Here is a 27,408-nt window from a genome sequence, read left to right as displayed (position 1 = left end):
AACAGTCCAGGAGTGAAAAATAAGGGCTCAAACCTGCCTCTAAGGAAACCATGGTCATCATTCTTACTAAACCTGCTCTTACTTGGAGGAGCTCACTCAGAGGGAAATTCCTCCTAAAAGCTATATCCAAGCTGATCAGCAATGCTCAGTGCTACACAGACCTTTTTTTAAAATGACCCTTTGACAAGGCTAAGTGGCTATCAAAAGTATCATAGACTGAATCTTAATGTCTATCATCCATAAATATTCAAAAGCTACTAAAAACCAAATATATTAAAAAACATAACTTTTTGCATTTGCAATAAAATAACTGAATACATTTAAATCAAATTAAAAATATAAATAACCTTATATTTACCCTTCACCATCTGCTGCAACAGAAATAAATCATGAGGTCCGGCATTCAAGCACAATGGTTCTCTCCAGTCCATGCCAATCAACTGTAAAAATCAGGACTTGCTTGTTCAAACAGCTAGCCTTTAAGTGGAAGATTTGGAGCATGACTTAAGAACAGAAAGAACATTTCCATCCATGAGCAAAGGCAAAACTAGAGCCCAATAAGATTGTCACCAAGAAATCAAATGTGGAATTAAGATAAACATTTCCAAAGATTGGTGAAAATGTGAAACCTGTCGGGACATGGAGTTGTTCAAACAAATAGTACATATGCATTCAAGAGATTAAATTAACATATCAGGGAGAAGAGAACAGATAGATGAGGAAAAATTAGAGGAAACTTAAGTAGAGCATGTAAAAAGTGTGATCTATGTGGGCCAAATGGTCCACTCCTGTGCAGTACAATCTATAATAATAAAGCTTCTTAATCTTGAATAGTTACCCAAGATGAATTATGACTATACAGTCCTTGTTACTGAACCTTTTGGAGAGGAAAAAGGATATGCAGATAAATATTTGAGATTACAAATCCAATGCAGAATATACCTACTAAAGTCAAATAACCGTCATCATAATATATTCTGCAGCTTTGACAAACATATTCAATCTTCACTGAAGACTGTCCTTAGAATAAATAGTGTAATAAGGTTAATAAAGGAGTAATATTACCACTAAATTTGCTAGGTGAATGTTATTATATCTACTACAGGAGAAATGGCAACTGGAATATGTATGATGCATGATGGTTATTGAAAGATCTGAATTACATTGAGCCAAACTCAGCAGTTTGTGTGATTGATGCATGGGTGTATAAGATCTGTGCAGACCTGATATCTGTCTGATTTCTAACATGGCAACAAAGTCTTTGAATGGGCCAAATCATCCTGGACCTGGCCCACTTGCCTGAACTCGCTTGAAGGCTATGGCCAAACACAGTGTAACAGGGAACCTTTGGCTAAGCATGCTCAGAGATCCAAAATGCTCTGAAACCTGCCAGCTTGAACATTAATACAAATTTACCCAGTCCTTTGTTTGTGGCCATGTTGAAGCTACACAGTGGACAGCAGAATAACCAATTGCTACTTATAGGCAGCTCCAGTAAGTATTTTTCAGTATTCCCTTGTATAGCAATGATGTTTGAATTATAAAGGAAACCTTTTGATTCACAAGGAATAAATAAAACGCTGAATTTATTTGCCACACCATCTCCCAAATTATATCAAAAATATCAAAGACATTTCAGTAGTCACTAGCTCTATTTGTAAAAAAAAAACTTCTAAAATGTCATTTTAACATAAATTTACAGGCATTCTCTACTTGGTCTGCTTTACATACAATTAAGAAATGATTTTTCATTAGCATTCCACAGTTTCTATTTCAGTCTCAATGTCAAAGCGAACAAGATAAAATGATAAGTATAAAAATCATGCCATTTCTGTTGTAACAATCAACTAGAAAATGTATCAGAATACACGTATAAATGGCAGTACTTTTAATAATGGTCTAATGAGTTTTTTTTAAAAACTGCTATTAACAGTGAAGCATTAGATGATTAGAAGAAAACACTGTACTGTACAAAGCTCAACCCACTAAAATAACAGAATTTAGCAAAATGTGGGCCAAATCATAAAAGCAGTTTTAGGGCTCAGATAATTTATATTCTTTGAAATAAAATGTAGTTCAGTACAATACATTCTTATTTCAGCAACTAAGTTGTTTACATTTTTACGACAATTCTCCACAGGTTTTTTATAGACCAAGTTTATAATACAATATAGAATATTAGTTAATTTACAAAATAATGGACTTCAAGCTTTGAATTAATTAAGAACTGCAAAGGTGATCAGCAGAGTAAAAATAACACTATTTTCTTCTCTAGGTAATAAAATTTAACATCTGAGCTTCCATTATGCATAACAGCCATGAAATGGTCAAAGGTCCGTTGTTTTATTCTCAAGTGCAGCTGCTATTTGCTGCAGTCGGACAGAGAGCTGCATCTTTTGTGCTGCTGGATCTTGTTCTAAGGCATTTATTATCTGTGAACCCAAAGAGTGTTGCCATGTTAATACTGAAATGAAACTACAGATTTAAATAGTAATTTCTGTTTATTCCACACATTTGTCCTTGCATTGAAAGTGAACACTAAAAATAACTAATTTGAGCAAAATTCTAATACAGTTATCAAAATATTTACCATGCAACCTGTATATTTTCATGCAATTAAACTTATTATAGTAACTATCAAAAGTAAAAATTGTATCAAATGTTCAAAAATATTCCAACAGATATAGGGCAGCACAGTGGCATAGCTGTTAGTACTGGTGGCTTTTAACACCAGGTACTGGGATCCAACCCTGACTTTGGGTGCTGTCTGTGTGGAGTTTGAATATTTTCTTTGTGGCCTCATAGGTTTCCTCCAGGGGCACAGGTCCTCCCATGTCCTAAAGTCGTGCTGGTAGGTTAAATGGCCACTGTTAATTACCCCTAGTACTAGGTTAATGGCCCAAGATCAAAGGGGAGTTAATGGGCATATGTGAGAGAGTACAAGTTGCAGAGGTACAGGGAAATGAGCAGGAGGAAGTGGACTAATGGGATTCTTCCCATTTTCAGAAGTATGCAATGATATTCAGGATTGCCCCATCATGGTTTCTCGTGAATTCCTTCCTGGAGGCCGGTATGAACCTGATGGGCTGAATGTGTGTCACAATAGATACAAGGTAATGGGAGTATGCAGTAATTGGAACACCAGCATTATTATTAAAACAGAAACTCACCTCATCATAGTATTTGTTTGTGTATTGGTATAACTGATGCAGTGCTACCACAGTGTTCAGTTTGTCTGTATGAGCCTGGAAAATAAAACACTTAGTAGGAATAACATTCATGAAGATATTTTTCTTTTATAATAATTAATTAAATAACAATCTGAGTTGAGAGTCCTTATGATACAACTAACAATTACAGGCACCAGAACAATAGATCATTCCTGGTCTGCACAATCTCTGCAGTTCCTAAACATGTACATATGGACTCTCCTGTTTTCATTTCTGAAGGACAATCTGCTGGCAGAGTCAGGTTTTGTTAGTATACAATAGTATCTAGCAATGCCCCATCATCACTTCTTATGAATTCCCCCACTACCTCCATGCCTTCAGCTTGTTTGTTTATCCTGCAGAAGTCATTTCAACATCATCATCTCAAAATTGGGCAGCCAGTGGAAAATTAATGCTTAATATACATGAGGGTACTGGCGGTTGGTTGCACAGCCACCTGATTGCTGTAACGATTTCAACAGAACCCAACATCGGAAGATAACCACAACTAGCAGCCAATACCCTCCTGTGAGTCTTAACATTAGTAACCAAGATGAACTTCTTCCCAAACGTATATAGGCTGCATCCTCCTCCTGTAGAGGTCACATTTGAACCAAATCCAGAGTTCAGCCCTGAAGACAAGCTGAAATCAAACATGTTTTCACCAGGAAGACTCACTTACAGCATTGTACTTTGCTGACCTCCTTCCCAACTCATCCCTTAAAGCTTTGAAATCCTAATCCAACCCTTTGTCTCTTTCAAACTCTATGATTCTGCTTGTTAACACAAACTCGTGTTGCTCATTGGCTCATCGCTCACATCTTTACATCCCCGCAATAGATGCCCAGCCAGCAAAACACCCTTCATACACTTGCCTCATGCTCTCTGTATTTTCATCCCACTCCAGCTTCTTAAGTGATTGTCACATATTCAAAACCAGACTTCTGTGCATTCGTCTATTGTTTCAATCCACCACTAGTCAGCCTTGCAACCTAAACCTCTTCTGACCTTTCTCCTCAACTTTAAAACCTCTGCACAGCCATGTATTCCATACAGACTTTGATTATCTTTTCTAATCTTTTTCCTTCTGGTTCAATACATGTCTCTCTTTTACAGATAATTCAGCACTTTCCTTTTACTAAGTGTTACATCAATGTAAGTTACTATTTATTTGAGGAGTCAAAAACTAATTGGATGCACCATTCTTTTGCTCATTTTATTGGGTTGGAAGTTTCAATTATTTTAGGAAGCTGCCTATCTCATAGAATTCAGTTGATATTGAATCTATTTAATCCAGGATAAACTGCAATTGCATGAAGAGAATCTATTTAAGGGCAAGAGGGAAAAAAAATCAGTATTTTTATTTTAATCAAATGACAACAACAATATAATATATTGATCACAAGAATTTCCAAGAGACAGATAACATGTGGGCACTGTCAGATATATCACACAGGTTTCTTTATAAGCATATGCACTGAACTCCACCATGATGCACGGTTTCAGCCTGAACCGTTGACGTCTCTTTTCAACCCACAGATATTGCTCAACCCGCTGAGTTCCTCCAGCAAATTGTTTGAACTCCACCATTTGTATATTCTCTTCCCTCACTGATCCAGTACATCAGATTTTTTAAAAAAATAAGGAAAACCTACCCTAATATTTTGAACCAATTTGAACTACACTTCATCCAAGATCAGTATAAACTGGCATCAAGATCAGCACAACATCATGGGCCAAATGGCCTGTCCAATGCTGTACTGTTCTATGTTCTAAGATAGGTCAAAAATAGAAACAACTCACCCTTGAAACCTCAGCCAAGTGCGTATTCATATCCTGATCACTCACTTGCACCATCTGACGAATACCTTTGTAATAGCTGTTAACCAAAGAGCATGTAAAAATTGACAAATATAAATTGAAATACAGGGTTAACTTAAATCCAAATCATCCTTTTACCAACATGCTACAACTGTCCCACAGTAAAGCAAGAATACATGAATTTGGAACACTGTCTTAACCTACCAAAGCTTCTGTTCCATTTCAATAGCCAAGCAGTAGTTTCTCATGCCAAGAAAGCCAACAATGTTTTCATGACATTCCCAACATGCATAGTTCTGAGAATTCCCATGATACTGAAATTATTGGTGCAGTTAATGTTACACTGTGCAAGCAATCTAGAACTGTAATAGGAAATAATCTCATGGGAATAGCTAAAAGGGTTTTTAAGTTTGTTCTATTCACACACACACACACACATATATAACTAGCTTAGTTATAATAGCCTTCTATAATTCTTGGCAATCTTTGCTTTTGAAACTTTCTTTTACGATTTCCCTACATTTCCTCATTTGCTTTACAGCATTTCGGTCATTCCCTTCGTTAGGAAGATCTACCTTCCCAATGTAAAAGTCTTTTAAATTTCTCATCAAGAAAAGTGAACTTGCTGGTTAAAGGAAGCTCTTCCTAGATAAAGTAAATCCAAATCTCAAATAGCAGAGGAAGAATTTCAATGAAAATTTTTTGAAACTCCAGTAAGTAAATTGAACTTTAAAGTGAAGCTCTATGAAATTTATACTTATTTTCTTGAAACACATCGAATTTATCTTGAGGTTATTTTCCCACTTACTCTTCCACCATTTTCTTGTATGTGTAAATTTCTCTCGCATAAAGTAACTTGTTGCTTGGAGAGTCCTACAAAAGTAAAAATATACATATTAAAAACTCCAATAATTTTGTTAACACCATCAAAGGTAAATTTGGGAATGCAATTTTGATCTCTGAATTCAAGTATTAAAAGTCAGGAAAAAAAACTGATTGTTTCACTACAATTTCTAAAATATAATCTGGAAACAAAGCTTTTCCAGTTGCTCAGATTTTAACTCTGCTTTTTTTTTTACTTACTCTGCTCAACTTGTATTCAGTCTTTGTACACGCATCCATGAAGGTCTGTGCAATCACCGATAATGATGCATCCACTACTTCATTAACTTTCACATCAAATATGAAGTGTGGATTTTTCAGTATGTTTACCCAGAACCTCAATGGCAAACTGTGGAAAATTGGAAAATACCTTAATAACAATAATTACTTGAGAAAACTCAATGGGCATTTAGAGGAGAAAGATAGTTTTTATGAAGTTGCGGAAGTATCATGTAGGATCCTTATTGTTTTTTTCCCAATTTAATTCCACCTTATGTTACATTCCTTTGTTCCAACATATAACTTGCACATACAAGATGATCAGTGCAGGCAAGTCCTTGGAAGAAAGACTGCAGATCAAATGCAAGTGTCCCAAATTAGCCAGCGTTATAAGTAGAGGAATTCCATGAAGTATTCAGTAGATGACTGTCATGACTGCCACTCCCACCATTTATCCATATTAACATTTTCTTGCTCTCAATTTCACCTTTTTGGATGTGAATGAGTATAGTAGTAATTTAACACTTAACAGTACTGGAATGGACAATTGGAAGTGGCTGCCCTTTCCAAATCAATGATTCCGCTTGTTAAAACTGAATCTAGTATATTCACCTTGAAAAAAGAATAATAATAATAATAATAATAATAAGCAATCCAAGTGAAATGGAAAGTCCAGTACATCCAACAGTGGTGCAAACCCATCCTAAATTAATCTATGAAGAAGCCATCACAATGTTACTTAGATCGTTAAACACACTTTAGGTGTTAATGGTAAAGTTAATCTCATTCTCTCAACTGCTGGTATACTTAAAACAAAAAAAGTTTCCTTTTGGTAGAGCTGCCACCTGAAGTTCTCAAGCAAATCACGTCACCCACAAGCCATCTAAAAACTTGACTATAAACTCCAGTGTAGGCAACTGGTGGTTCTCAATTCAGCTCAGAACTAAAGTAAAAAGGCAAAGGAAAATGTTCAGATCCAGTCTGTGAAGGTACAAGCAAAACCTTCTCGGCATTTAGTTATTTAACAAACTTGCTACAATTTTTTAATTTGAAATGGAGTTTTTAAACTTTCCAGTCAATATTATTTTACAAATAGATTTTTCTTTCACACACACATGGGGCTAGGGAGATGGGCAGAATCACTGAATTTGATGGTCATTAAATGAAATGTTTGGAGATGGTTTGCATCTTTAATCACATGTGCATGAAGCATCACCAATCCTACCTGTTAGTTTTCCAGATGTGAATGGTTTCGTCATCCGTTATTTCATTCTTGTATGCTTGCTCATCAAGGAAATCAAAATAATATTTCACAGCCGTCGGAACAATTTGATTTGTACTGAGAACACTTTGGAAGAAATTATCTACAAAGTTTTGCAGAGTCCCCTGTTTTAATTCAAACCAAACATGTTAAAATGGTTTCTCCAGAAGCTTGTTTTATTTAGTGGGTATAAACCACTTAGAATATTCAATCCTTTTGTGCTACATACAATAAATATATAATCAGCATAATTAGCCACAACATCACAATAGGAATTTTTGTTTGCAAATATATTCTTAATTGCATCCTACACTCCTCATAATCCATTCTACAGGTGGGCTATACAAAATAAGTGGTGTATTCTGTTCATTGGCAAACATATAGAATGAAGAGTGAAAGAGGCCAAGGTTCTTTCTTGTTGTGGGGCACCAATGATTCCCTTTCAGAAGAATTTGTATTTTACTTATATTGAAACCAAGGAAGGATTAATTTGCCTATAATGATGTGTAGTCAATTAGCCACTCAATAATCACATTACAAATGAATGATCGTCACTTGGGTGGGAAAGCATAGGAGGACAATAGCACATGACGATGAATCCAAGCAAGCATTTGGGGAAAGGGAGAAATATTGCCTGGGGTAAAAAAAAAGTTTTCTCAGGAGAGAGATTGAATAAGGCCATTCTGCCAAGAAAGCAATACTGACTCTTTGCAAGAAATGTTGAGTTTTGTCCTATATTAGTAACGCTGTAATTGCCTCATGCTCAACTGCCTGTAAAAATCACTTGTAAAGTTAGTTAGGAAGCAAACCTTCATCTACATTCGGAGTAGAACTTCCCATCTAGATTCTTCTCAGATTATTGATCTGTTCACCAAAGGAAAGAGTTGTTCTCTAGCAATTCGATAAAAACCTCAATTTGAAAACATTTAAAAGTCACAGAAGAACACGGGAAATAGAAGCAGAGTGGACCATTCAGCCCCCATGGCTGCTCCACCAGTCAAAAAGGCCATAGTTGATCACTTACCTCACTGCCCTTTCCTATACTACCAATCCCATATCTCTTGATTCCCTTAAAATTCAATAAACTTTTTTTAAAAAGCAACTGAGCATCCACAGACCCCATATTCCAGAGATTCACAATCCTCTGGCTGAAAAAATTTCTATCTCAGTCCTGAATGGACAATCCCTTGTTTCAAGACTATCACCCTGGTTCTAGATACCCCAGCCGGTGAAGACATCATCTCAGCATCTATCCCATCAACCTGTTAAGAATTTCATGTTTCAATGAGATCACCTCTCCTTTTCCTGAAGAATGCAGCAGAAAAAAAATGATTAAGCAGTCTGCGTAATCTTTCATCATAAGACAACCCCCAAGCCCAGGAAACAATCTTGTTGCACTCCATCTACCACAACTTCACTATTCCTTAGGTAGAGGATAAGACCTGTAAACAATATTCCAGGCACAATCTCATTACGGCACTGTATGATTGCAGTGAGACATAATTACTCCCACCTGCAAATCCTCTTGCAATAAAGACAACCATAATACCCTCCTTCCTAATTGCTTGCTATACCTGCACATTGACTTTCTGTGATTCGTCTACAAGGATACCTAGGCCTCTCTAATCACCAATACATTTTCAATCTCTCACCATTTAAAAAAGACTCTACTTTTATGACCAAAGTGAATGGCCTCACATTTTTTCATGTTATATTCCAACTGGCGTGAAGCTGCATTCACCTAGCCTGTTTCTATCCCCAGAAGCCTCTCTGGATCCTCCTCACAACCCAGACTGACACCCAGCTTTGTATAATCAGTAAACTTGAATATATTACATTTGCTCTGCTCATACAAATAATGTAGATTGTGAACAGCTGGGGCCCTGGCAGTACACCCCAAGTTACTATCTCCCAAACCAAAAAAAGCATTTATTCCTACTAAGTGGTCAGTTCACACAGGTAAGTTCACACTGGTACATTACCCCAGACCCAGGTGCTTTAATTTTGTTTAATAACTTATTGTGTAGCACCTCATTGAAGTTCCTCTGAAAGTCCAAGTATGCCACATCCACTGGTTCTCCATTACCTATTTTGAGTCACAGATCAATTGGGCTGAAGGGCCTGTTTCTATGCCTCATAATTCTATGCCGACCAAGATATCTTCTTGAGCTAGTCCTGTTTGCCTGCATTTGGTCCATATTCCTCTAAACTTTTTAATCAATGTACCTGTCCAAATGTCTTTTAAACGTTGTAACTGTATCTGCCTCTACCACTTCCTCTGGCAGCTTTTTCCATATCCCCACCACCCACTCTATGGAAAAACTCTCCTCTTAGGTCGTTTTAGAATCCCCTACCCTGGGAAAAAGTCACAGAATTCACCTTATCCATGTTCCTCATGATTTTATAAACCTCTAAGGATCACCCCTCAGCCTCCTTCACTCTAGGGAAAACACCCCCAGCCAATCCAATCTCTTATATCTTAATCCCTCCAGTCCCAGCAACCTCCTTGTGAATCTTTTCTGCACTCTCTCTAGATTAATCACATCTATCCTACATGGTGACCAGAACTGCACACAATATTCCATGTGTGGTCTGACCAATGTCTTGTATAGTTGGTAACATGTCCCAACTCTTGTCTCAGTGTCCCGTCCAATGAAGGCATGCAGGCTATACACCTTCTTCACCACCCTGTCTATCTATGTTGCTACTTTCAGAGAACTACGTACAGTACTTATACCCATAGGCCTCTGTGCTCTATAACACTCCCTGGGGCCCTGTCATTCACTGTGTATCTCCTCCCCTGGTTTAACTTCACAAAATGCATCACTTTGCACTTGTCGGAGTTATCTTATATCTGTAATTCCCTGGCCCACATTAAACATATATCACTTGGTTTTTGACCTCTCTGCCAAGGGAAATAGATTTTTCCTATTTACTCTGTCTGGGGCCCTCAGTTAAGTTTCCTCTCAGCCATCACTGTTCCAAAGAAAATAAACATATCTTACCCAATTTCCTCACAGTTAAAATTTTACAGTCCTGACAGCATTCCCTCAAATCTCCTCTGCAATCTCTTGTATGCAATCACAAACTTCCTATAATGACGAGAACCATGTAGTCTTCAAACTGTGATTTCACTTGTCCTGTATAGTGCTTAAGGATCAATGTGCATATAGTCCAAGATTGTTTCGTTCCTCCATACCATAATATCCTCATTTTATGTGTGTATTCACTTGATTTGTTGCATTACCTCACACTTCTTTGTACTAAATTTCTTTTGCCATTTTTCCGTCCAACTGATTGGAATATCTATAACATTTTGTGCTTTAAAGCTTTCCTCCTCACTGTCAACCACGCATCATCTGTAAACTTCTTTAGCATCCCACCTAAATGCAAGTTTAGATCATTAATGTGTATGACAAAAGGAAGAAATAGAGTACTGTACCCCAGGCATTGAGTAATAAATACACCCATCAGCCTCCTTTCCTTTCTGCTTTCAGACTATTTCAGATTCAGTTTGCTAATCTTCCTCGCACGTCACGGGTTTCTACTCTTTTGATGCCCAGCAAGCGATAACTTCTCAAGTGCCTTACTGAAGTTCACGCAGACTAAATCAAATGCATTGCCCTTGCCGACCCTCCTTGTTATCTCTTCAAAAAATTTCTCTTAACAAATCCATGTTGACTGTCCCTAATTAATTTATGCCTTTCCAACTCCAGATTTATACAGCCCCTCAAAAATGAATTCAATTATTTGGTCACCACTGAATTTAACTTAAGAATTATAAAGAACCATGGGCCCAAAACTGAATTTTAGAGAAAATCATTGCAAACCACCTTGTAATCTTAAAAACATCCATTGGTCGTTAGTCTATGCTTCCTGTAAAGGAGCCAGTTGTGCATCCACACCACAACACTACCCTCATCTCCAATAGCATTCACTTCTTAACAAGCCTCCTATGTGCCAACATTGAGCACCTTCCAAAAGTCTGCATAAACAACATCTGCTATACTATCTCAGTTAACTTCCTCCATGACCTCATCCAAGATTTCAATCGTTAATGACTGCCTTTAAATTCATTCTGATTAACTCATGTATTCCCAAATGGAAGTTTACTGCATATCTTATAATAGTTTTCAATAACCCCTGATGGTAAGCTGACCAGTGACTAGTTTCTTTGCTTGTCCTTCACTCTTTCCCTGATGAGTGGTTCATAACATTTCCAACCCTCTGGCATTACTCCCACATCCAATGAGGTTCGAAAGATTATGACTGACAGGTGTGCCATTGCTTCTTTCACCAATCTGCTATGCTTTTCGTGAAGACCAGGTGACTTATCAACTTTTAGTACAAAAACGGAAAACTGTGGAAACATTCAGCAGGCCGGGCAGCTTTTCTGGAGAGAGAAACAGATGGAATGTTCCAGGTGGTTGACCATTCATGAGAACTTGGAAAATCTGGAAATAAATTGATTTTTATGTTGCTGAGAAAGAGGAAGTGTGGAGAGAACAAAATTTACAGTGGCCAATTAACCTGCATGTCTTTGGGATGTGGGAGGAAACCAGAGCACATGAAGAAACCCACATGGTCACAGGGAGAATGTGTAAACTCCATCTTGACGACACCCAAGATTAGGATTGAACTCAGGTCCCTGAAGGTTCGAGGCAGCATTGTTAACTGCTGCGCCACTGTGCCACCTCCTGTATTAACCTTTTCAATTCTATCCTGTACTTTCCACAATATTTATGGTTCCTGGCAGTTGTCAGAAGCCTCCTTCTCTTCTTTCATCTTGACCTGTATTTCCTTTGTCATTTAGGATGCAATAGCTTCGAATGCTTCATCTTTTTCCCCTCAAAGTAATACATTGTACCTGAACTATCTATGAGCTGAACACCTTTTGCAGCTCCATTACTGTTTTATCCTGCAGCCACCCTTTCCAAAGCCTGGCCCTTTAAATCACTGAAGTCACTGAAATTAATTTTCTCCAGATAAGCATTTTTACATTCAGCATTTCCTAGCTTCTTCCCATAATTAGTTTAAATTAAATCACGTTGTAGTCACTGTTAGCTGGATGGTCTCCCATTATCACATACCCTATTTACCCAACTTAATCTCCCATACCCAGGTTCAAAACTACTTAATTCTTTGTTGGACTGGATTCATCTTCTTCGAGAAAGTTCTCCAATACACATATCTGGAAGTCCTCAGTAAATGCAAATTTAAAAAAAAGGAAATCTGAAATAGAAACAAATGCTGGAAACACTCAACAAGTCAGGCAGCAATTGTGGAAAGAGGCACAGTTAATGTTTCAGGTCAATGGTCCTTCATCAAAACTGGGGGGAGAGAAAACATGTTACTAAGAAGCTGCAGACAGGATCAGAGGGAGATGGATAGGACAAAGGGAATATCTGTGATAGGGAGTCCTGTCCATCCTCCCCAACACACAGTGTAATGCACACACTCTTTTTCCCAGGGTTGGGAATCAAGAACTAGAGGGCAAAGATTAAGGTGAATGGGCAACCTGAGGGTCAATTTTATAAACACAGAGGGTGAGCTGTCAGAGGAAATGGTTGAGGCAGCTACATTAACAACATTTAAAAGACACTTGGACAAGCACATGAACAGGAAAGGTTTAGAGGGATATGGGCCAAAGGCAGGCAAATGGAACCAGCTTACGTGGGCATCTTGGTCAGCATGGACCCAGTTGGGCTGAAGGGCCTGTTTCCATGCCGTAACATCAACTCCTTTTTTTTCCTTTCTACAGATGCTGCCTGACCTGCTGATGCTCCTAGCATTTTCTGTTTTAATTTCCAGACTTCCTCTCCTTTGGTCAATGTCTTTCCAATCTACATTTGAGTAAGTAGTATCTACTAATATTACTACATTTTTATCACATGCCTTTGAAATTTGCCAGCATATTTGCTCATCTTACTCTGTGGAGCTCAGTAAATGAAAATTAATCCCAGGGTTGTAACACTTTTCCTCTGTTCTTTAGCTCAAACCAAACAGATTAAGTTCTCAAATCATCTATTATATCTTTTCCATTTAGAACTGCATCATTCTTAATCGATAATCAATACTGTCACTCCCCAGCCTTTTTTCTTTCTCTATCAGCCCCAACTATTTGGTAACCACAAGATGAAGAAGCTATTCACAATCTTGTTTAATCTTTTTCTCTGCTAATGCAACTTTGAAAAAATCCCATGCAGAAATTTATACCTGCAGCTCACCCACAAATAACATTAATATTCATACGATTTAATCAGTTTTGCTCCTTTCCCCAATCTAGGCTCTACAATTTTTGAGAGGTTTCTGATTTTATTGTTGGTTATCTCTCTCTGCTTTCTGAACTCATTTCTGGTCCTTTTTTTGCTATAGTCGTTCTTCCAAGCACCCAATCTTGGCAAATGTTCCCAATAATACGTTAACTTTTCATGCAGACATTGCTCCTGGCTACCTTTCAGGATCAACCCATTTATTACCAGCTCTCCAATCCAAAACCCCAAGTACATGAAGCCCTCTTGCCCAGACCACATCTCCACCACACACTTACCCACGCAAACTGCCTGCTTCTATGTTCACAAGAGGAGTGATCCTGAAAACGTAATCCTTGAGCAATCCTCGTTTTCCTACCCATGAAACTCTGCCTGAAGGACTGTAAAACCTCCCTCCCTCTGCCCCACCTTCTTTCAAAATCTCCTATACCTCCTTAATGATGTCCTTTACCCTTGCACAGGGAGCCAAAATACCATTCAGGAAACATGCCTACAGTAACAGAAATGCCGGTTTCTGCCCTCATTAAATGCTGTTCATAACTTTATTCCAATTAAATGAATATAGCTACATTTTAATTCACATAATATTGTATTAAAGTAATGACAAAAAAAAGTTAACATAATGGAAGACGATGCACCATTTAAAAAGGGGAATGAGCTGGAGTGTAGGAATTTCTTTGAAACACAGACCGAGCAATTTACAGCCACCAATTGCATTCTCACTTGCGGGAGGATGTAGTTTCAGTACAAACCCGGACACATTTATTAACACCAAAATGTACAAAAATAACAAAGGAACAACTTTACCCATGTAAAAAGTGGAACAGATTAGATTTTCTATGCATTGTATTTTGGAAGAGAACCTGCAGGTGGTGATGCTACCATGTGCCTCCTTCATGGTGGAAGGCATGGATTTGGGAAGTGATGTCGGAGTAGCCTGGGCGAGTAACTGCAGCGCATTTTACATACTACACACACTGCTGCCACTATGTGCCAGTGATAGAGAGAATGTACATTTAGAGTGGTTGATGGAGTGCTAATCAAAGGGGCTGCTTTGTCCAGTGTGGTACTGAGCTTCTGGAGAATTGTTGGTTTTGCAATTGTCCAGGCACATGGAGGGTATTCCATCATGCTCCTGACTTGAGATGTAGATGGTGGAAAGGCTTTCAACCATCAGGTGAGTCACTCACTGCAGAATACCCAGCCTCTGACCTGCTCCTGTAGTCATGGTATTTATGTATCTGGTCTTGTTGAATTTCTGGTCCATGGTAACCTCCCCAGCATATAGTCAGTGTCAGAGAATATCAAGAGCAGTTGGTTATACTCTCTCTTGTTGGAGCTGGTCAATTGGTTGGCACTTTTGCATTTTAAAAGCTACTTGCACTTATGAGCCCATGCCTGAATGTTGTCTAGGTCTTGCTGCATGCAGGCATGGGCTGATTTGAACATTGTTCACTGATTGTACTTCTGATCTCATGTAGGAAGGAGAGTCATTGATGAAGTAGCTGAAGCTGGTGGACTAAGGACACTTCCCCAAGGAATTTGTGCGATGATGGCCTGGTGCTGTGATGATTGACCTCCGACAACCACAACCATTTAGAAAATAAACTGATTTTTGACAAATCCTATTCATTTTCTTAATAGTTACTAAAAACGCACACAAAATCTCACCTTTACAGATAGCAGCCTTGTCAAATATATCTCTGTGATCGCTTTGGTCCTCTCTTTCTCTTTCATGCTGCCTCGCTTTGATTTACTTTCATCTACTTCATCTACTTGTCGCACTAAATGCCACCTTCTATCTTCATCTAATAGTCCACTTTCTGGAATGACCAAATTGAAGGAAAAACAATTACCAAAGCATTTCCACAAGGTGCTTGCTTCAATATCTTTTAAAACAGATATACAATGAGAGATGCATTTAGAAAATAAATGGGGTGAAATCTGTCTTGGGCAATAGCACAAGAGAGCCAATATCACAACAGTTTTACATTACACTCAAATGTTCTTTTCTATTCTAGTTAATGGAATGGAAAAATCAGGCAGGGTTAAAACACCTGGCAATGTGATATGGCCCACTTTGTGTTACTGCTATCATGCAAGGGAAATCCTATGGAACCAGACAATAGAGGTAGGTGCAGGAGGATGATGTGATCTGCCATATTAACGTGGGAATGTCAAGAAAGAGATCACACCATACTGAGTCACAAAGTATGTATTTTGTGACTTGGCTTGGGCATTTGGAGCTTTCTTTGAAGGACAGAACTAACTGCAAGGAGTTTAGGAGAGATGGGCATGGAAATGGGAAGGATTGATGCATTCAAGGATCTTAGCAAAGAAAGGAAGACTAGAGGTTGGATTAATTGAGCGCATCAAAATCCAACGCTATGTACCAGTGTCTCTACAGTAAATTCTCATTTTAGGTCTTTATAAAAAGGGCTTTGGCAAAAAACATGCCTGTTCCAAAGCTGTTTTCTCCTTCCAAGATACACAGACAGGTCAGGTTAGGCTGGATTCTTCATTCCTTGCAACCTAGCTGATACAAGTCACAAAACTGTCCAATACTCAGCATGACAGTAATAGAGAGGCCACTAGGAGAATAATTTTGGAAAATGAATTAGTATACTGATGGTCTGTCTGAGATTAACTTTAGGGAAACAACGTTGGGTATTTCATTCAAAATCCTATCTATTCCCAAAATGAACTAGGACAGAGTGACACTGAGTGCCAAAATATGATTGCCCTGCTTCTATCCCTCACCTCAAAATAAAACAGCAACACAACTTATTCCCAAATATAGTTCATTGAAAAAAGTCAGAACAACTTTAGCAGTTAATTTAGTACTAGGAAAATCAAACATTCGCTTTCCTTTATTTTAAAAAGATTTGAATTGAGGTATAATTTACAATCAGATTCCTGATTCACTACAAACTCTGAAACTGAGAATACTACTTGCACTGCTAATCAACATGACACTGTGTTTTCTATTTATTGTTAGCATATTGAGAAAAATTGTACTGACTTTCACCGTGGATAATCTGCTGATGATCATCAGGTTGTTGAGCATGCGAAGACCTTACTAAAATGAGAGTAGAGAAATCTCGCACCTGCAAGTACACCAAAAGAATTCCCCATTAGATACACAGATTCTGATAAGAGATTTGTTTTTGATGCGCTAACTCCATTAAAGGAGTGGTGTACAACATGCATTCATTACAAGCATCACAAGTTGTGAAGACAAATTTCTTTCCTTAGGTTTTACCTGATGTTGCATTTGGGCAAAAACGGGTACCCAATCCAAGCAGTGAGGTGAATGAAGGGATAAAAGAACACATTGAAGTGAATAGATTGGAAAAAAAATACATATAGTTTCTCTGTTAAGTTAATAATAAGCATTAAAGTAACAAATTGGAATAGCTGAAGCTGACTGGGATAACCACTATTTCCAACGTGTCAAGCAAAGCAACACTCCTTGACCTGGTTAGTGATGTAGTAGAGTGTTGTAAAGTGTCTGATAGTTGTCAGAGAGCTGAGTCTATGCTCCATATTATTCATCAGGGACAGAAAGACAAGCTGTGACATGTATGATTCAAGCTGATGAACAGATCAGAATGTGCACAAATGCAGGAGAGCCAGTCTATGTTGTAGGCATTCAACAGTATTATTAACCCACCAGTTGCTATCTTACTACATAAGGTAAATATATGAAGGTCATGCCATAATAATGCCTTTCTGACAATTAAATCCTGCAGCTTCAATATGATCCAACCACCCTGCAGATAGAACTTTGCTTTCTTAAAAATAGTTTCACCATGTAATTTGAAATCCATTTAAGTTTTGAGTGCATTGTGGCTAAACTGTAACAACAAAATGTCAGAAATAGATGAGTGTTTCAACATTATTCTTGATTGCCTCCTGAGTGTTTCACCAAATGTTATGATTTATGCTCTTCTTTAAAGTGCCAACATATTCCGCTGCACTAGGATTAATAGAATTTTTTTTTCAAGTAGTTTGGTGATATGTTACAATCCATCTTCAGAGATGTCATTATTTCTGCAGGGCTTGCATTGTTATCCCTACACAAACAAAGACAGCTCTTTCTTCAAAATTCAGTTTTCATGGAGCAAAATGTTGTCACAACAGGTTTAATAATGCAAGGCTGTGAATCATAGATTAGATAATATAATGTAATATCTCTGAAACACAGCAACTCTATCAAAGAAAAAGCAGGCATATGTTACTCACGTTATAGTGTTTTAAAGTGTTTATACGTCTCCATTTCCCTTCTCGTTCTGAAGTGACATCAAGATCTGAAAGGATTTGACCAGTGGAGCCTGGACGCCATTCTATGCATGGTTAAGGAAAGAAAAATTGAATGTCTTCTCTACTGAAACAAACTGCTCTCCAAGAAAATTGGCCCAAATTGTACATGCCTTTGGCTGGTGGACTGGAAGTGTGTTCATGACTACTGCACCTGTACATTGCAGAGGGCAAGTACAGAATGCAGGAGGTCAGAAGCCAGCACCGAATCCAGGGCAATTTCTGATCATCATGAACTGTGGGCAGATTTGAGTTCTGGGCACACAAGCTGAGGCCTAGTTGCCACTCACAAAAGATCTGCAACAATGGACTCTTCAGTTCATCGAGAGCCATTCAACTACAAATGTTAAGTGCAGCCAGTTTGCACAAGATATGGGCCATCTGCAGTATGATTCTGGCCATTACACCCCCTGTATTAACAGAGAAGCAGGAACAGCATGGCAGGTTTGGTCACAAGGGAATAATCCTGCAGGAGTGGAAAAAAGTGAGCCTAACAATGTTATATAAAACTACACCAAATACCACTGCCACCACTCAAAAACCCGATCAGAAAGTCTACCCAGATCACATGGCTGCTGGAACTCCTGTCTGAGAATACTAGGAATGAAATCTAACAGATGTGTTTCTATTCATTAATGGGATGTGGGTGACACAGGCAAGGTCAGAATCTAATGCTCACTCATAATAGGCATTGGGCTGGTTTTATGACCAACTTGAACTGGTGCAATACATGCAGTCAACATATTCCAATGCTTTTAGAGGGAGTCCTAGGATTCTGACAATGACAATGAAGGGAGATAACTTATTTCACAGTCAGGATGGTGTAGAAATTGGAGGGGAATCAGCTGGTGATCATGTTCCAATGCACTTCTGCCCTTGTCCTTCCAGATCATGGACGGCACTGTTTGGGGGAGTACTCCAACACCATTCCGACCCAAAATATGGCACTCCGTCAGTATTGTTTCTGGGTCAGAATCTTGGAACACTTTAGCTAACAGCATTATGGGATTACCTTCCCTGCATGGGATGTACTGCCAAAGAATCTTTAGTGAGTGGCTTCAGTGCATCCTGTAGATGGCATGCTATTAGTGTGCCAATGGTGGAGGAGTGAATATTTTAATGTAGTGTTTTCTTTATATTCCTCATAGTTGGTCTCCTGATTTAATATGAATAATAGAACAAAGGATTTGTTGGACCACAAAAATGCTGACAATATGACTCTGCTATCAGTGATGACTCACAGGAACTCACAAATGCCCAGTTTTCAACCACTAAATCACCCCTGCAGATCAACAAGGGTAGATTCACAAGAACCAAGAGACTGTAGATGCTGGAATCTGGAGCAAAAGATAAATAACTGGAAGAACCTAGCAGGTCAAGTAGCAACTGTGGAAGCAAAAGGGATGTGTCGATGTCACCTTGTGCACCTCCTCCAACCTGGTCTACTACATTTTGGTACTCGCAATATGGCCTCCACTATATTGGTGAGACCAAGGTGACCATTTTGCAAAGCACCTGTGCTCTGTCTGCAGCAGCCATCTTGAGCTTCCGGTAGCATATCATTCCAATTCCCATTCCCATACCAATCAGCCTGTCCTCGGCCTTCGCTACCACAGTGAAGCCAAACACAACTAGAAGAACATCATCGCACATTCCACTTGGGTAGCCTTTAACCCAATGGTACGAACAGTGAATTTTCCAATTTCAGGTAACCGACACCCTGTGTTCCTTTCCCACACCCACCAGGGTCTCTCTCTCTCTCCCTTTGTGCACCTTTTCCATCCCTCCCCTACCTGACGGCATGGTAGTGTAGCGGTTAGCATAACGCTATTACAGCGCCCTGTGTGTCTGCGTGGGTTTCCTCCGGGTGCTCCTGTTTCCTCCCACATTCCAAAGACGTACAGGTTAGGAGCTGTGGGCATGCTACGTTGGCACTGGAAGAGTGGCGACACTTGCGGGCTGCCCCCAGCACATTCTCAGTAACACAAAAAGACACATTTTACTGTGTGCTTCGATGTACATGTGACTCATAAATAAAAAAATATCTATTTAAAAAAAATACCTGGCTCCATCGGCCCATCATTCCTCCCCTCAAATCTGGCTCCATATCACCTACCAACCCCTGCCAGTCCTGATGCAGGGCCTTGACCCGAAACATTGACACTTCCCTTTTGCCTCCACAGACGCTGCTTGACCCACCAAGTACTTCCAGCAGTTTTTTTTACTCTGGATTCACTACTGTTTCATCACTACTGATGAATTTTTGAAGGACAGTTCACTAGCCCTTTAGTAGATTTACATAACTCCGTGGCTTGCTAGATTATTCTGGGGAACAATTACATCATTGTGTATCTGGAGTTGGATTTTGGCTTAATCGATATGGATGGCAGATAGAATCTCCTTTTTAAATAAAGGACAATCAATGGATTTGTGACTACATTATTGAATCTTATTCTGGGTTTATTTAACTACCTGTTTTTAAATTCTCAAACATCCACAGCAGGGTTTGAATTTGTATCTCTGAATCATAGTACAAGCTTCTGGTTTGCTAATCCAGTAACTAAACCAAAAGCTGGATGTGGTGAAAAGTTTTGAGACATTTTCACAAGGAACAAGGAGCAGCAGCAGCTCTGGAGAATGCTGAGGAGGAGTAAGGGGGACAGAAATCAACATGATTGAAATAACTCACCAAGGACAACACTCTCTAGTGCAGGCCTTTGTGAAAATGGTATGTTTCTATACACTTGGTCAAGGATTTTTTCTTTGACTTGAGTGATGCTGTCACAGCTTAAGACCTTTACTGGCATAGCTTCTCCACCATCTCCTTGTACAATTACATTCAAAGTCTGAAAAGAAATAAATAAAAGGAGTAAAATAACCAAATAGTTCCACAAAGTTGTATAGCATTCCACTGGCAGTGTCCTCCTTGTTACCACATATCTTGTTTAGACACTACGTGTTCAAAGTGTTCAGAACTTAGTGGGTCACCGTTTCAAATATTGTAACCATTTGTTCAGGTTGGATTTAGATCTGATCTGATCCTGGAGTTAGCCAGTAATCCCACGAAATCTCGAAAGTAACTTGGCTCTTTCCAAGTTATACCATATTTGTACTCAATACTTCCACAAATACTAAGCTGACACTCAGATCCTGGAAGGAACTATTAGAATAGAATCATCTTCAGTTGGCCTGGTCTTCCTCCAAGTCTGCCTGTTTCTAAGTGAATATATCCTTCCTACCCCATTTCACTATCATAGATATACAGCATGGAAAAAGGCCCTTCGGCCCAACTGGTCCATGCCAACCAAGATGCCCCATCCAAGCTTGTCCCATTTGCCAGCATTTGGCCCATAACGTTCTAAACCTTTCCAATCCATATTTAGTTATTCAATTGTCTCTTAAAAGTTTTTATTGAACCTGCCTCAACCAATTCCTCCGGCTGCTCATTCCACATAAATATCACCCTTTGTGCAAAAGAAGTTGTGCCTCAAGTTCCTAATGAATCTTTCCCCTCTCACCTTAAACCTATGCCCTCTGGTTCTTGATTCCCCAACCCTTGGAAAAGGACTGAGTACATTTACACTATCTATGCCCCTCATGATTTCATACACCTCTATTCCTTAGAGCGTAGGAGACTGAGAGATGAATCTTATAAAGTCCTAGCTTGTCAACTTCTCCCTAAATGCTTCTCCCTGTAACTCGCACAAAATTCTCTGGTTTCTGCCCTCTTCCTTTCCAGTCCAGATGAAGGGTCTCGACCCGAAACATCTACTGTTTATTTCCCTCCATAGATACTGCCTGACCTACTGAGTTCCTCCAGCATTTTCTCTGTGTGTTGCTCCAGATTCCAGCATCTGTAGGATCTCTTGTGTCTCCCTATAACTCACCTGCCTCAAGTCCTGGCAACATCCTTGCAAATCTTTTCCATACTCTTTCCAGTTTAAAAACATCTCTCCTATAGCAGAGTGACCAAAACTGAACGCAACACTCCAAGTGCGGCCTCACCAGCATCCTGTACAACCACATCATGACCTCCCAACTTTTATACTCAATGCCCTGACTTATGAAAGCCAGCATGCCAAAAGCCCTCTTCACCACCCTGTTTGCCTGTGACTCCACTTTCAGTGAATCATGTACTTGTACTCCAGGGTCCCTCTGTTCCACAACACTCCCCAGGGCCCTGATGTTCACTGTGAAAGTCCTACCTGGATTTGACTTTCCAAAATGCAACACCTCGCAATTATCTGAATTAAACTCCGTTTGCCGTTCCTTGGCCCACTTACTCAGCTGATAAAGATCCCCCTGTTACTTTTGATAACCTTCTTCTTAGTCAACTATACCACCTATTTTAGCGTCACCTGCAAACTCACTAACTATCGACTGGTACCTTCTTTCTGTAATTGTGCTGTCATTAACACTGATAATAACTTGCAGTTTTTAAACAGAAATTGCAAATGTGAAACTTTAGGTAAGTAATTGACTTCAATGCAATATAAGTTATGAAATGCTTTAAGATGTTAACAGGAGGACAAAAGGCCATTTTCAAATACTTTTCATAACCAACATGCACAAGTGAAGGCACCTTCAAGTTTAAAATGCACCAATTATTCAATTAGCTATCCCAGGGAATACAAAACCAATCAGAGCCAGCTTTGAACTGAGTTAACATTTCTTGAGTGTGCCGTGTTAGGAGACTAGAACTGCCCATACAAGGACTCTCCGAAAAGGTGGAGAGACAAAGGTAACTCAATAAAGCAGTGCAAGTTGTTTTAGTAAAACAGCAAGGGATTGTGGACTTACCAGTACATGATATTCCACATCCTCTCCCAAGAGTCCTGTGTCATTTAATGTGTATTTGGCCTTTTTCAGTTCTGCATCAACTGGTCCCTTTTCTACTTGGTGCTTCAGTCCCTTGAATAGCCTGTACAGTGGCTCGCCAGCAGAATCCTTAATTTTATAAGTAAAGAACAAAAACCCTTTAGGTTTTGGATAATATTAACATGTGGCCAGAACAGAAGAGTGCAGAAATATTTGGAGTTACCTTCAGAAACTGGTACAGGCAGATAGACATCCAGTTGGAAAGCATTCGCTCGACAACAGTTTCACTTCTGGCAGAAAAGAATGGAAAAGCTCACATCTCATTCCAAAACCATTTAACAATTTGGTTTACAGTTCATGTGCTCTACTGTGCAGATTTTCTCTCCAAAAATGCACTTCCTTCAGAAAATTTTCAACAAAATACAGTATATTCTTATGTCACCATTCATGGCACAAGACAAGTCATTCCATTCACTTACATCCCTTTATATACATTTCTTGAACAAGCAGTCCAAGGGGTGTTTACACAGGTTCTAACCCTCAGTGTACACTGGTCAAAGGGCCCTAAACTATGGCCTTTTGCTATAGATCCTCTGCAGGTGACTGCACCAAGCTTCAGTGCATCCTTCAGAACGTAGTCCTGGACCTTGGAATGAGCCAACCTGTGGCATCTGGTCATAAACGGTTCCTTGCACTGGAAGACCAGCTAGTTTTAGGCTGACCAGAGCAGGCCTTTCACTAAGTTGATAAACTTTTAACAACAGTTGGTGTTAATCTCCAGGTGTGTCCCTGAGATCAGCCCACACCGCACAGAGTCCCATGTTACACAACTGTTGAGATGAACTTTAAAAGATCACAGAATCTCATTCCAGACATTCTTGACATACAGTATACAGATTCCAGAAGGAATTAAATTATGTCATTGTACCACCCACAGCTACCTGGCAAGGAGCATATGGTGGCATCAAGACTCTGGCTGTGCATGACAGATCTGACTGCAATGGGAGGCCTTATCAGCCAAGCAAAGTCTTGCTAGTTGTTTTAATTGTCTGGTGAGGAGGCATCTGGCCAAATGACTCAAGTGACCAGCTGACAGGATCACTCATCTCCTTTTCTTACATTGACATTAGTACAGATCACTGCCTGATTGACTGGGAAAGATTTTTGTCCTCAAAGAACATTAATGAACCAAATGTATTTTATGACCAAAACAAAACGGTGCTGGAAGAGCTCAGTGGGTCAGGCAGCATCTGTGGAGGCAAAAGATGTAAGTTGATGATTCAGGTCACGACCCTGCATCAGGACAGAGAGGGAAGAAGAAAGATTGCTGGTATACAACTGTATGAGGGAGGAGTGGGATATAAGCTGGTAGGTGATAGGTGGAACCAGATGGGGATGGAATGATGGGCAGATGGAACAAGGTGAGGAAGGGATATGGGATGGGGTAGGTCAACAAAGGGAGAAGAAAACCAGGCGGATCTGTGTGGGAGAAGAACACTAGGGGTGGGGCTTACATAAGATTACAACTTTATAATATTCCCACTATACATCAGTTTCCTGTAAATAATTTGTGAAAGTTATATGAATTCTAATGAATGACAGAAAACTGTACATACTTGAAATCTGAATCAACATTTAAACCTACAGAGACACACAATAACTGACAATATCTGTGGAGAGAGCCAAGCATTTTAAAAGAATCAGGAACAGCTGGAAAGGGAGTGGGGTGCAAGGAAGGAGGAAACTAAAATAAAGACAAGAGTACAAAACAAAGAAATCACAATGAACCTTATAAAACATTGGTTCGGTCAGAATCTGAATATTGTGTCCAGTTCTGGATGTCACAGTTCAGGAAAGATGCAAGGGTTTTAGGGAGAATGCAGAACAGGATCACTGACACAATTCCAGGGAGGAGTTACTTTTGTTTTGCAAACAGATGGAGAAGCTGGAGTTGTTCTCCTTGGAACAGAGGAGGTTGTGAACAGATCTAATAGAGGTATTTAAAATTAACAAGCATAGGGACAGAGTAGGTAGCGAGAAACAATTCCCATTGGTAGAAGGGTCATGCTTCAGTGGACATAGAATGAAGATGACTGGCAAGAGAACCAAAAATAACGCAAAGAAAACTTATTTACCACGGTGATTAGGGTCTGGAATGCACTGCCAGGAGTGGTGGAAGCAGATTCAATTGTTGCGTTAAGGGAGAGCTGGATGGATATTTGAAAGGAAAGAATTTGCAATTCTATGGAGAGAGGGATTGCTCTTACATACAGCCAAAACAAGCCAAATGGCCTTCTTCCATTCTGTGAATCTAAGTTTCCAAAGCAAGTCTGTCAACTGCCTTAGGAGAAAATAGGAATTTGTTAAATGATATACAATTTCAAAATAAAAAGAGAATGGAAGATGTGAATAGCAAATGAGCTCATCCAAAATAAAAAGCAGGAAATTGGGAGAAATTAAAATGCTGGCAACGGGAAGACCAGTCTTGTAAAACAAAGAAACAACCAACCTCACAAGGTTAAGAATCTTTTCTCTGCATGATGTTCTGGCTGCAGATGCCAAAAGAATTGATACATCATGACTGAAAAATCGCTGCATAGGTTCCAGTAGCAATGAACTAAGCTAACAAAAATGTTGACCTTTATTTCAAAGACACTTAAATTCAAAAATGAGAAAGTGATGTCTCAACTATACAGAGCCTTAGTCTGATCCCAATCCCTGAGTGCTGCGTTCTGAGCAATGAAGCACCAGAAACATGCATTGGCCTTGAAAAACCATCACCTTAAATAACAAGGACAGGTTGTTTAATTCTGACAATTCAGATAACGTTTACAATACAGGTCATCCCAGGGTTACGGATGCCAAACGTATGGATACCCCTACAGATGAACGAGTTCCCATATTATTATTAAATTCAGAAGTCTGACACATGTACATACATCCATTTCTGCAAATGGCAGAAAGAGTTTCCACTCTCTCTCCACTTGTAATAATGTTTCTTTCTTATCAGCCTTATTTGCTTTTGATGCCATTCATTACAATACAGTAGAGGTATGGTTACCAATATTGAGTGATTTTTGTGTATTTGTGGATATCTGTACAAATGGAACCCATTGGTTACCCGGGGATGGCCTGTATGTGTATTGAGGTGAAGTGAGGCATTCACATACCTTCGGAGCATAAGCTTTGGGTTTTTAGCAACATATTGTTCCATGAGCTCCAGGAGCAGTGTCCTCATGATGTCAGTGTAGTATTCAAGCTTTCCATGCAAAGCAATAGTTAGCAAAGACGCAAAATAAACTTTCTCTCTTGCAGAGAAGTCTTTCTGACTCTCAAGAGTGTGAACAAACTATTAAAAAAAGACATATTTGGGTTTCATGAGTACTGACATGGCATAAAGTGAAGAATGAAAATTACAAATATGCCTAGAATAGATTCAAATTTCCCTAATAAGACAGGTTACAGGTTTCACCAGTCCTTAGCAACTCCTGGGGCAGGAATACAAATCAGCCCATAATGGAATAACGGAGAAGCCTTTCATACCCACTGGCAGCCAGCATGAGAATAGCACTGATGATGCCTCAGTCTTATTGCTAGCATTGTGAACAAGTAGTTAGTGTGGATATATGGAATGCGCTGTAATGGAACTGAAGCAATTGAAAGCTCCCATGACAGGGCACAATGAACTGCTTCATTGGACAAATGCTCGAATTCTATTGGACCAAACACCAAAATTAAAAATGAATGGAAACAAAACATGAAAGTAAACAACAATACAAAATATTTGATTTTTTTTAAGATCCTGGCTTTTGTTCAGGAGATGCTTCATGAGTTGGACAATTACATCATAAACTTAAACCTTACAGTTAGTTTCTACAGTTAGTTTATGACAGATTTTTGATATTCCCATGACTGATTAAAGGAAGCAAAATTATCCTCATCCTCTAACATATTTCCCCTTCTCTTCTGATGTTGTTGATTCTCATTTGTCCTGTTCACAGAGTTTGTGTATTACTTAGGTAAAGTACATATAATGTGTACTATTGAACTAAACCTGCTACTTTTATGGGTCAGAGTAGCATCCCAAACCAAACATTCTCTAAATTTAGGTCAGTTCACTGGCAGGGAGAAAAGTGTGCAAAATTGACCACAGCCACTCAGGTTTTAAGGTCTACGGAGGTTATTGTTCAAATCTGCAATTGTATTCTTGCCTACTCCTTTCAGATAATTCAATCTGTGCAGGGTTGGGCACAAGGGAAATTTATTCTAGCATCTCCCCAAATAGTTGTGCACCTGGAGCTCAGGCAGAAAAATAAGACGAGGTAGTGTTATTGGTCTTGTCTGTTTGCTTCAACACAGGAAACAGCAGGACTTCAACCACAATGATAAAAGCATGGAGACTAGGGGTCATAGTCTCTGTTCGTTTTGCTCTCCATTACACCAGCAAACTCAACACTCCTTGGGTGAAAACCATGGAAAAAATCTCCCACTGACTCCTTACTGGGTACACTTTTCTTGCACCATGCTCTTTTACTTTAAAAGCAGTTTGAAGCAGCAGGCCACATAATTCCTTCAGCCCACTTTACCATTAATCCTATATCTCAAA

At 39.2% G+C, this 27,408-nt stretch overlaps 1 protein-coding gene across 1 annotated transcript in view; it reads right to left on the bottom strand.

Annotated features, from left to right (window-relative positions):
* Positions 1–1,569: 1,569 nt before the first annotated feature.
* The window catches only part of LOC127580559 (plexin-B2-like), a 196,837-nt gene continuing 170,998 nt past the window's right edge, over positions 1,570–27,408 (bottom strand). The window contains exons 24-36 of the mRNA XM_052034145.1: positions 25,973–26,151; positions 23,026–23,092; positions 22,785–22,931; positions 20,674–20,830; positions 17,910–18,010; positions 16,687–16,771; positions 15,336–15,487; positions 7,357–7,517; positions 6,114–6,261; positions 5,839–5,903; positions 5,013–5,088; positions 3,171–3,245; positions 1,570–2,432 (exon numbers count right to left, since the gene is read on the bottom strand). Coding sequence (XP_051890105.1) covers positions 2,328–2,432; positions 3,171–3,245; positions 5,013–5,088; positions 5,839–5,903; positions 6,114–6,261; positions 7,357–7,517; positions 15,336–15,487; positions 16,687–16,771; positions 17,910–18,010; positions 20,674–20,830; positions 22,785–22,931; positions 23,026–23,092; positions 25,973–26,151 — 1,518 coding nt within the window. The 3' untranslated portion in view covers positions 1,570–2,327. The remainder of the gene's footprint in view (positions 2,433–3,170; positions 3,246–5,012; positions 5,089–5,838; positions 5,904–6,113; positions 6,262–7,356; positions 7,518–15,335; positions 15,488–16,686; positions 16,772–17,909; positions 18,011–20,673; positions 20,831–22,784; positions 22,932–23,025; positions 23,093–25,972; positions 26,152–27,408) is intronic.

This window comes from Pristis pectinata, chromosome 19, assembly GCF_009764475.1.
Source record: "Pristis pectinata isolate sPriPec2 chromosome 19, sPriPec2.1.pri, whole genome shotgun sequence".
Lineage (NCBI taxonomy): Eukaryota > Metazoa > Chordata > Chondrichthyes > Rhinopristiformes > Pristidae > Pristis > Pristis pectinata.
The sequence above is the reverse complement of the archived record's forward strand: the minus strand, read 5'-3'. Positions and strand labels throughout refer to the sequence as shown.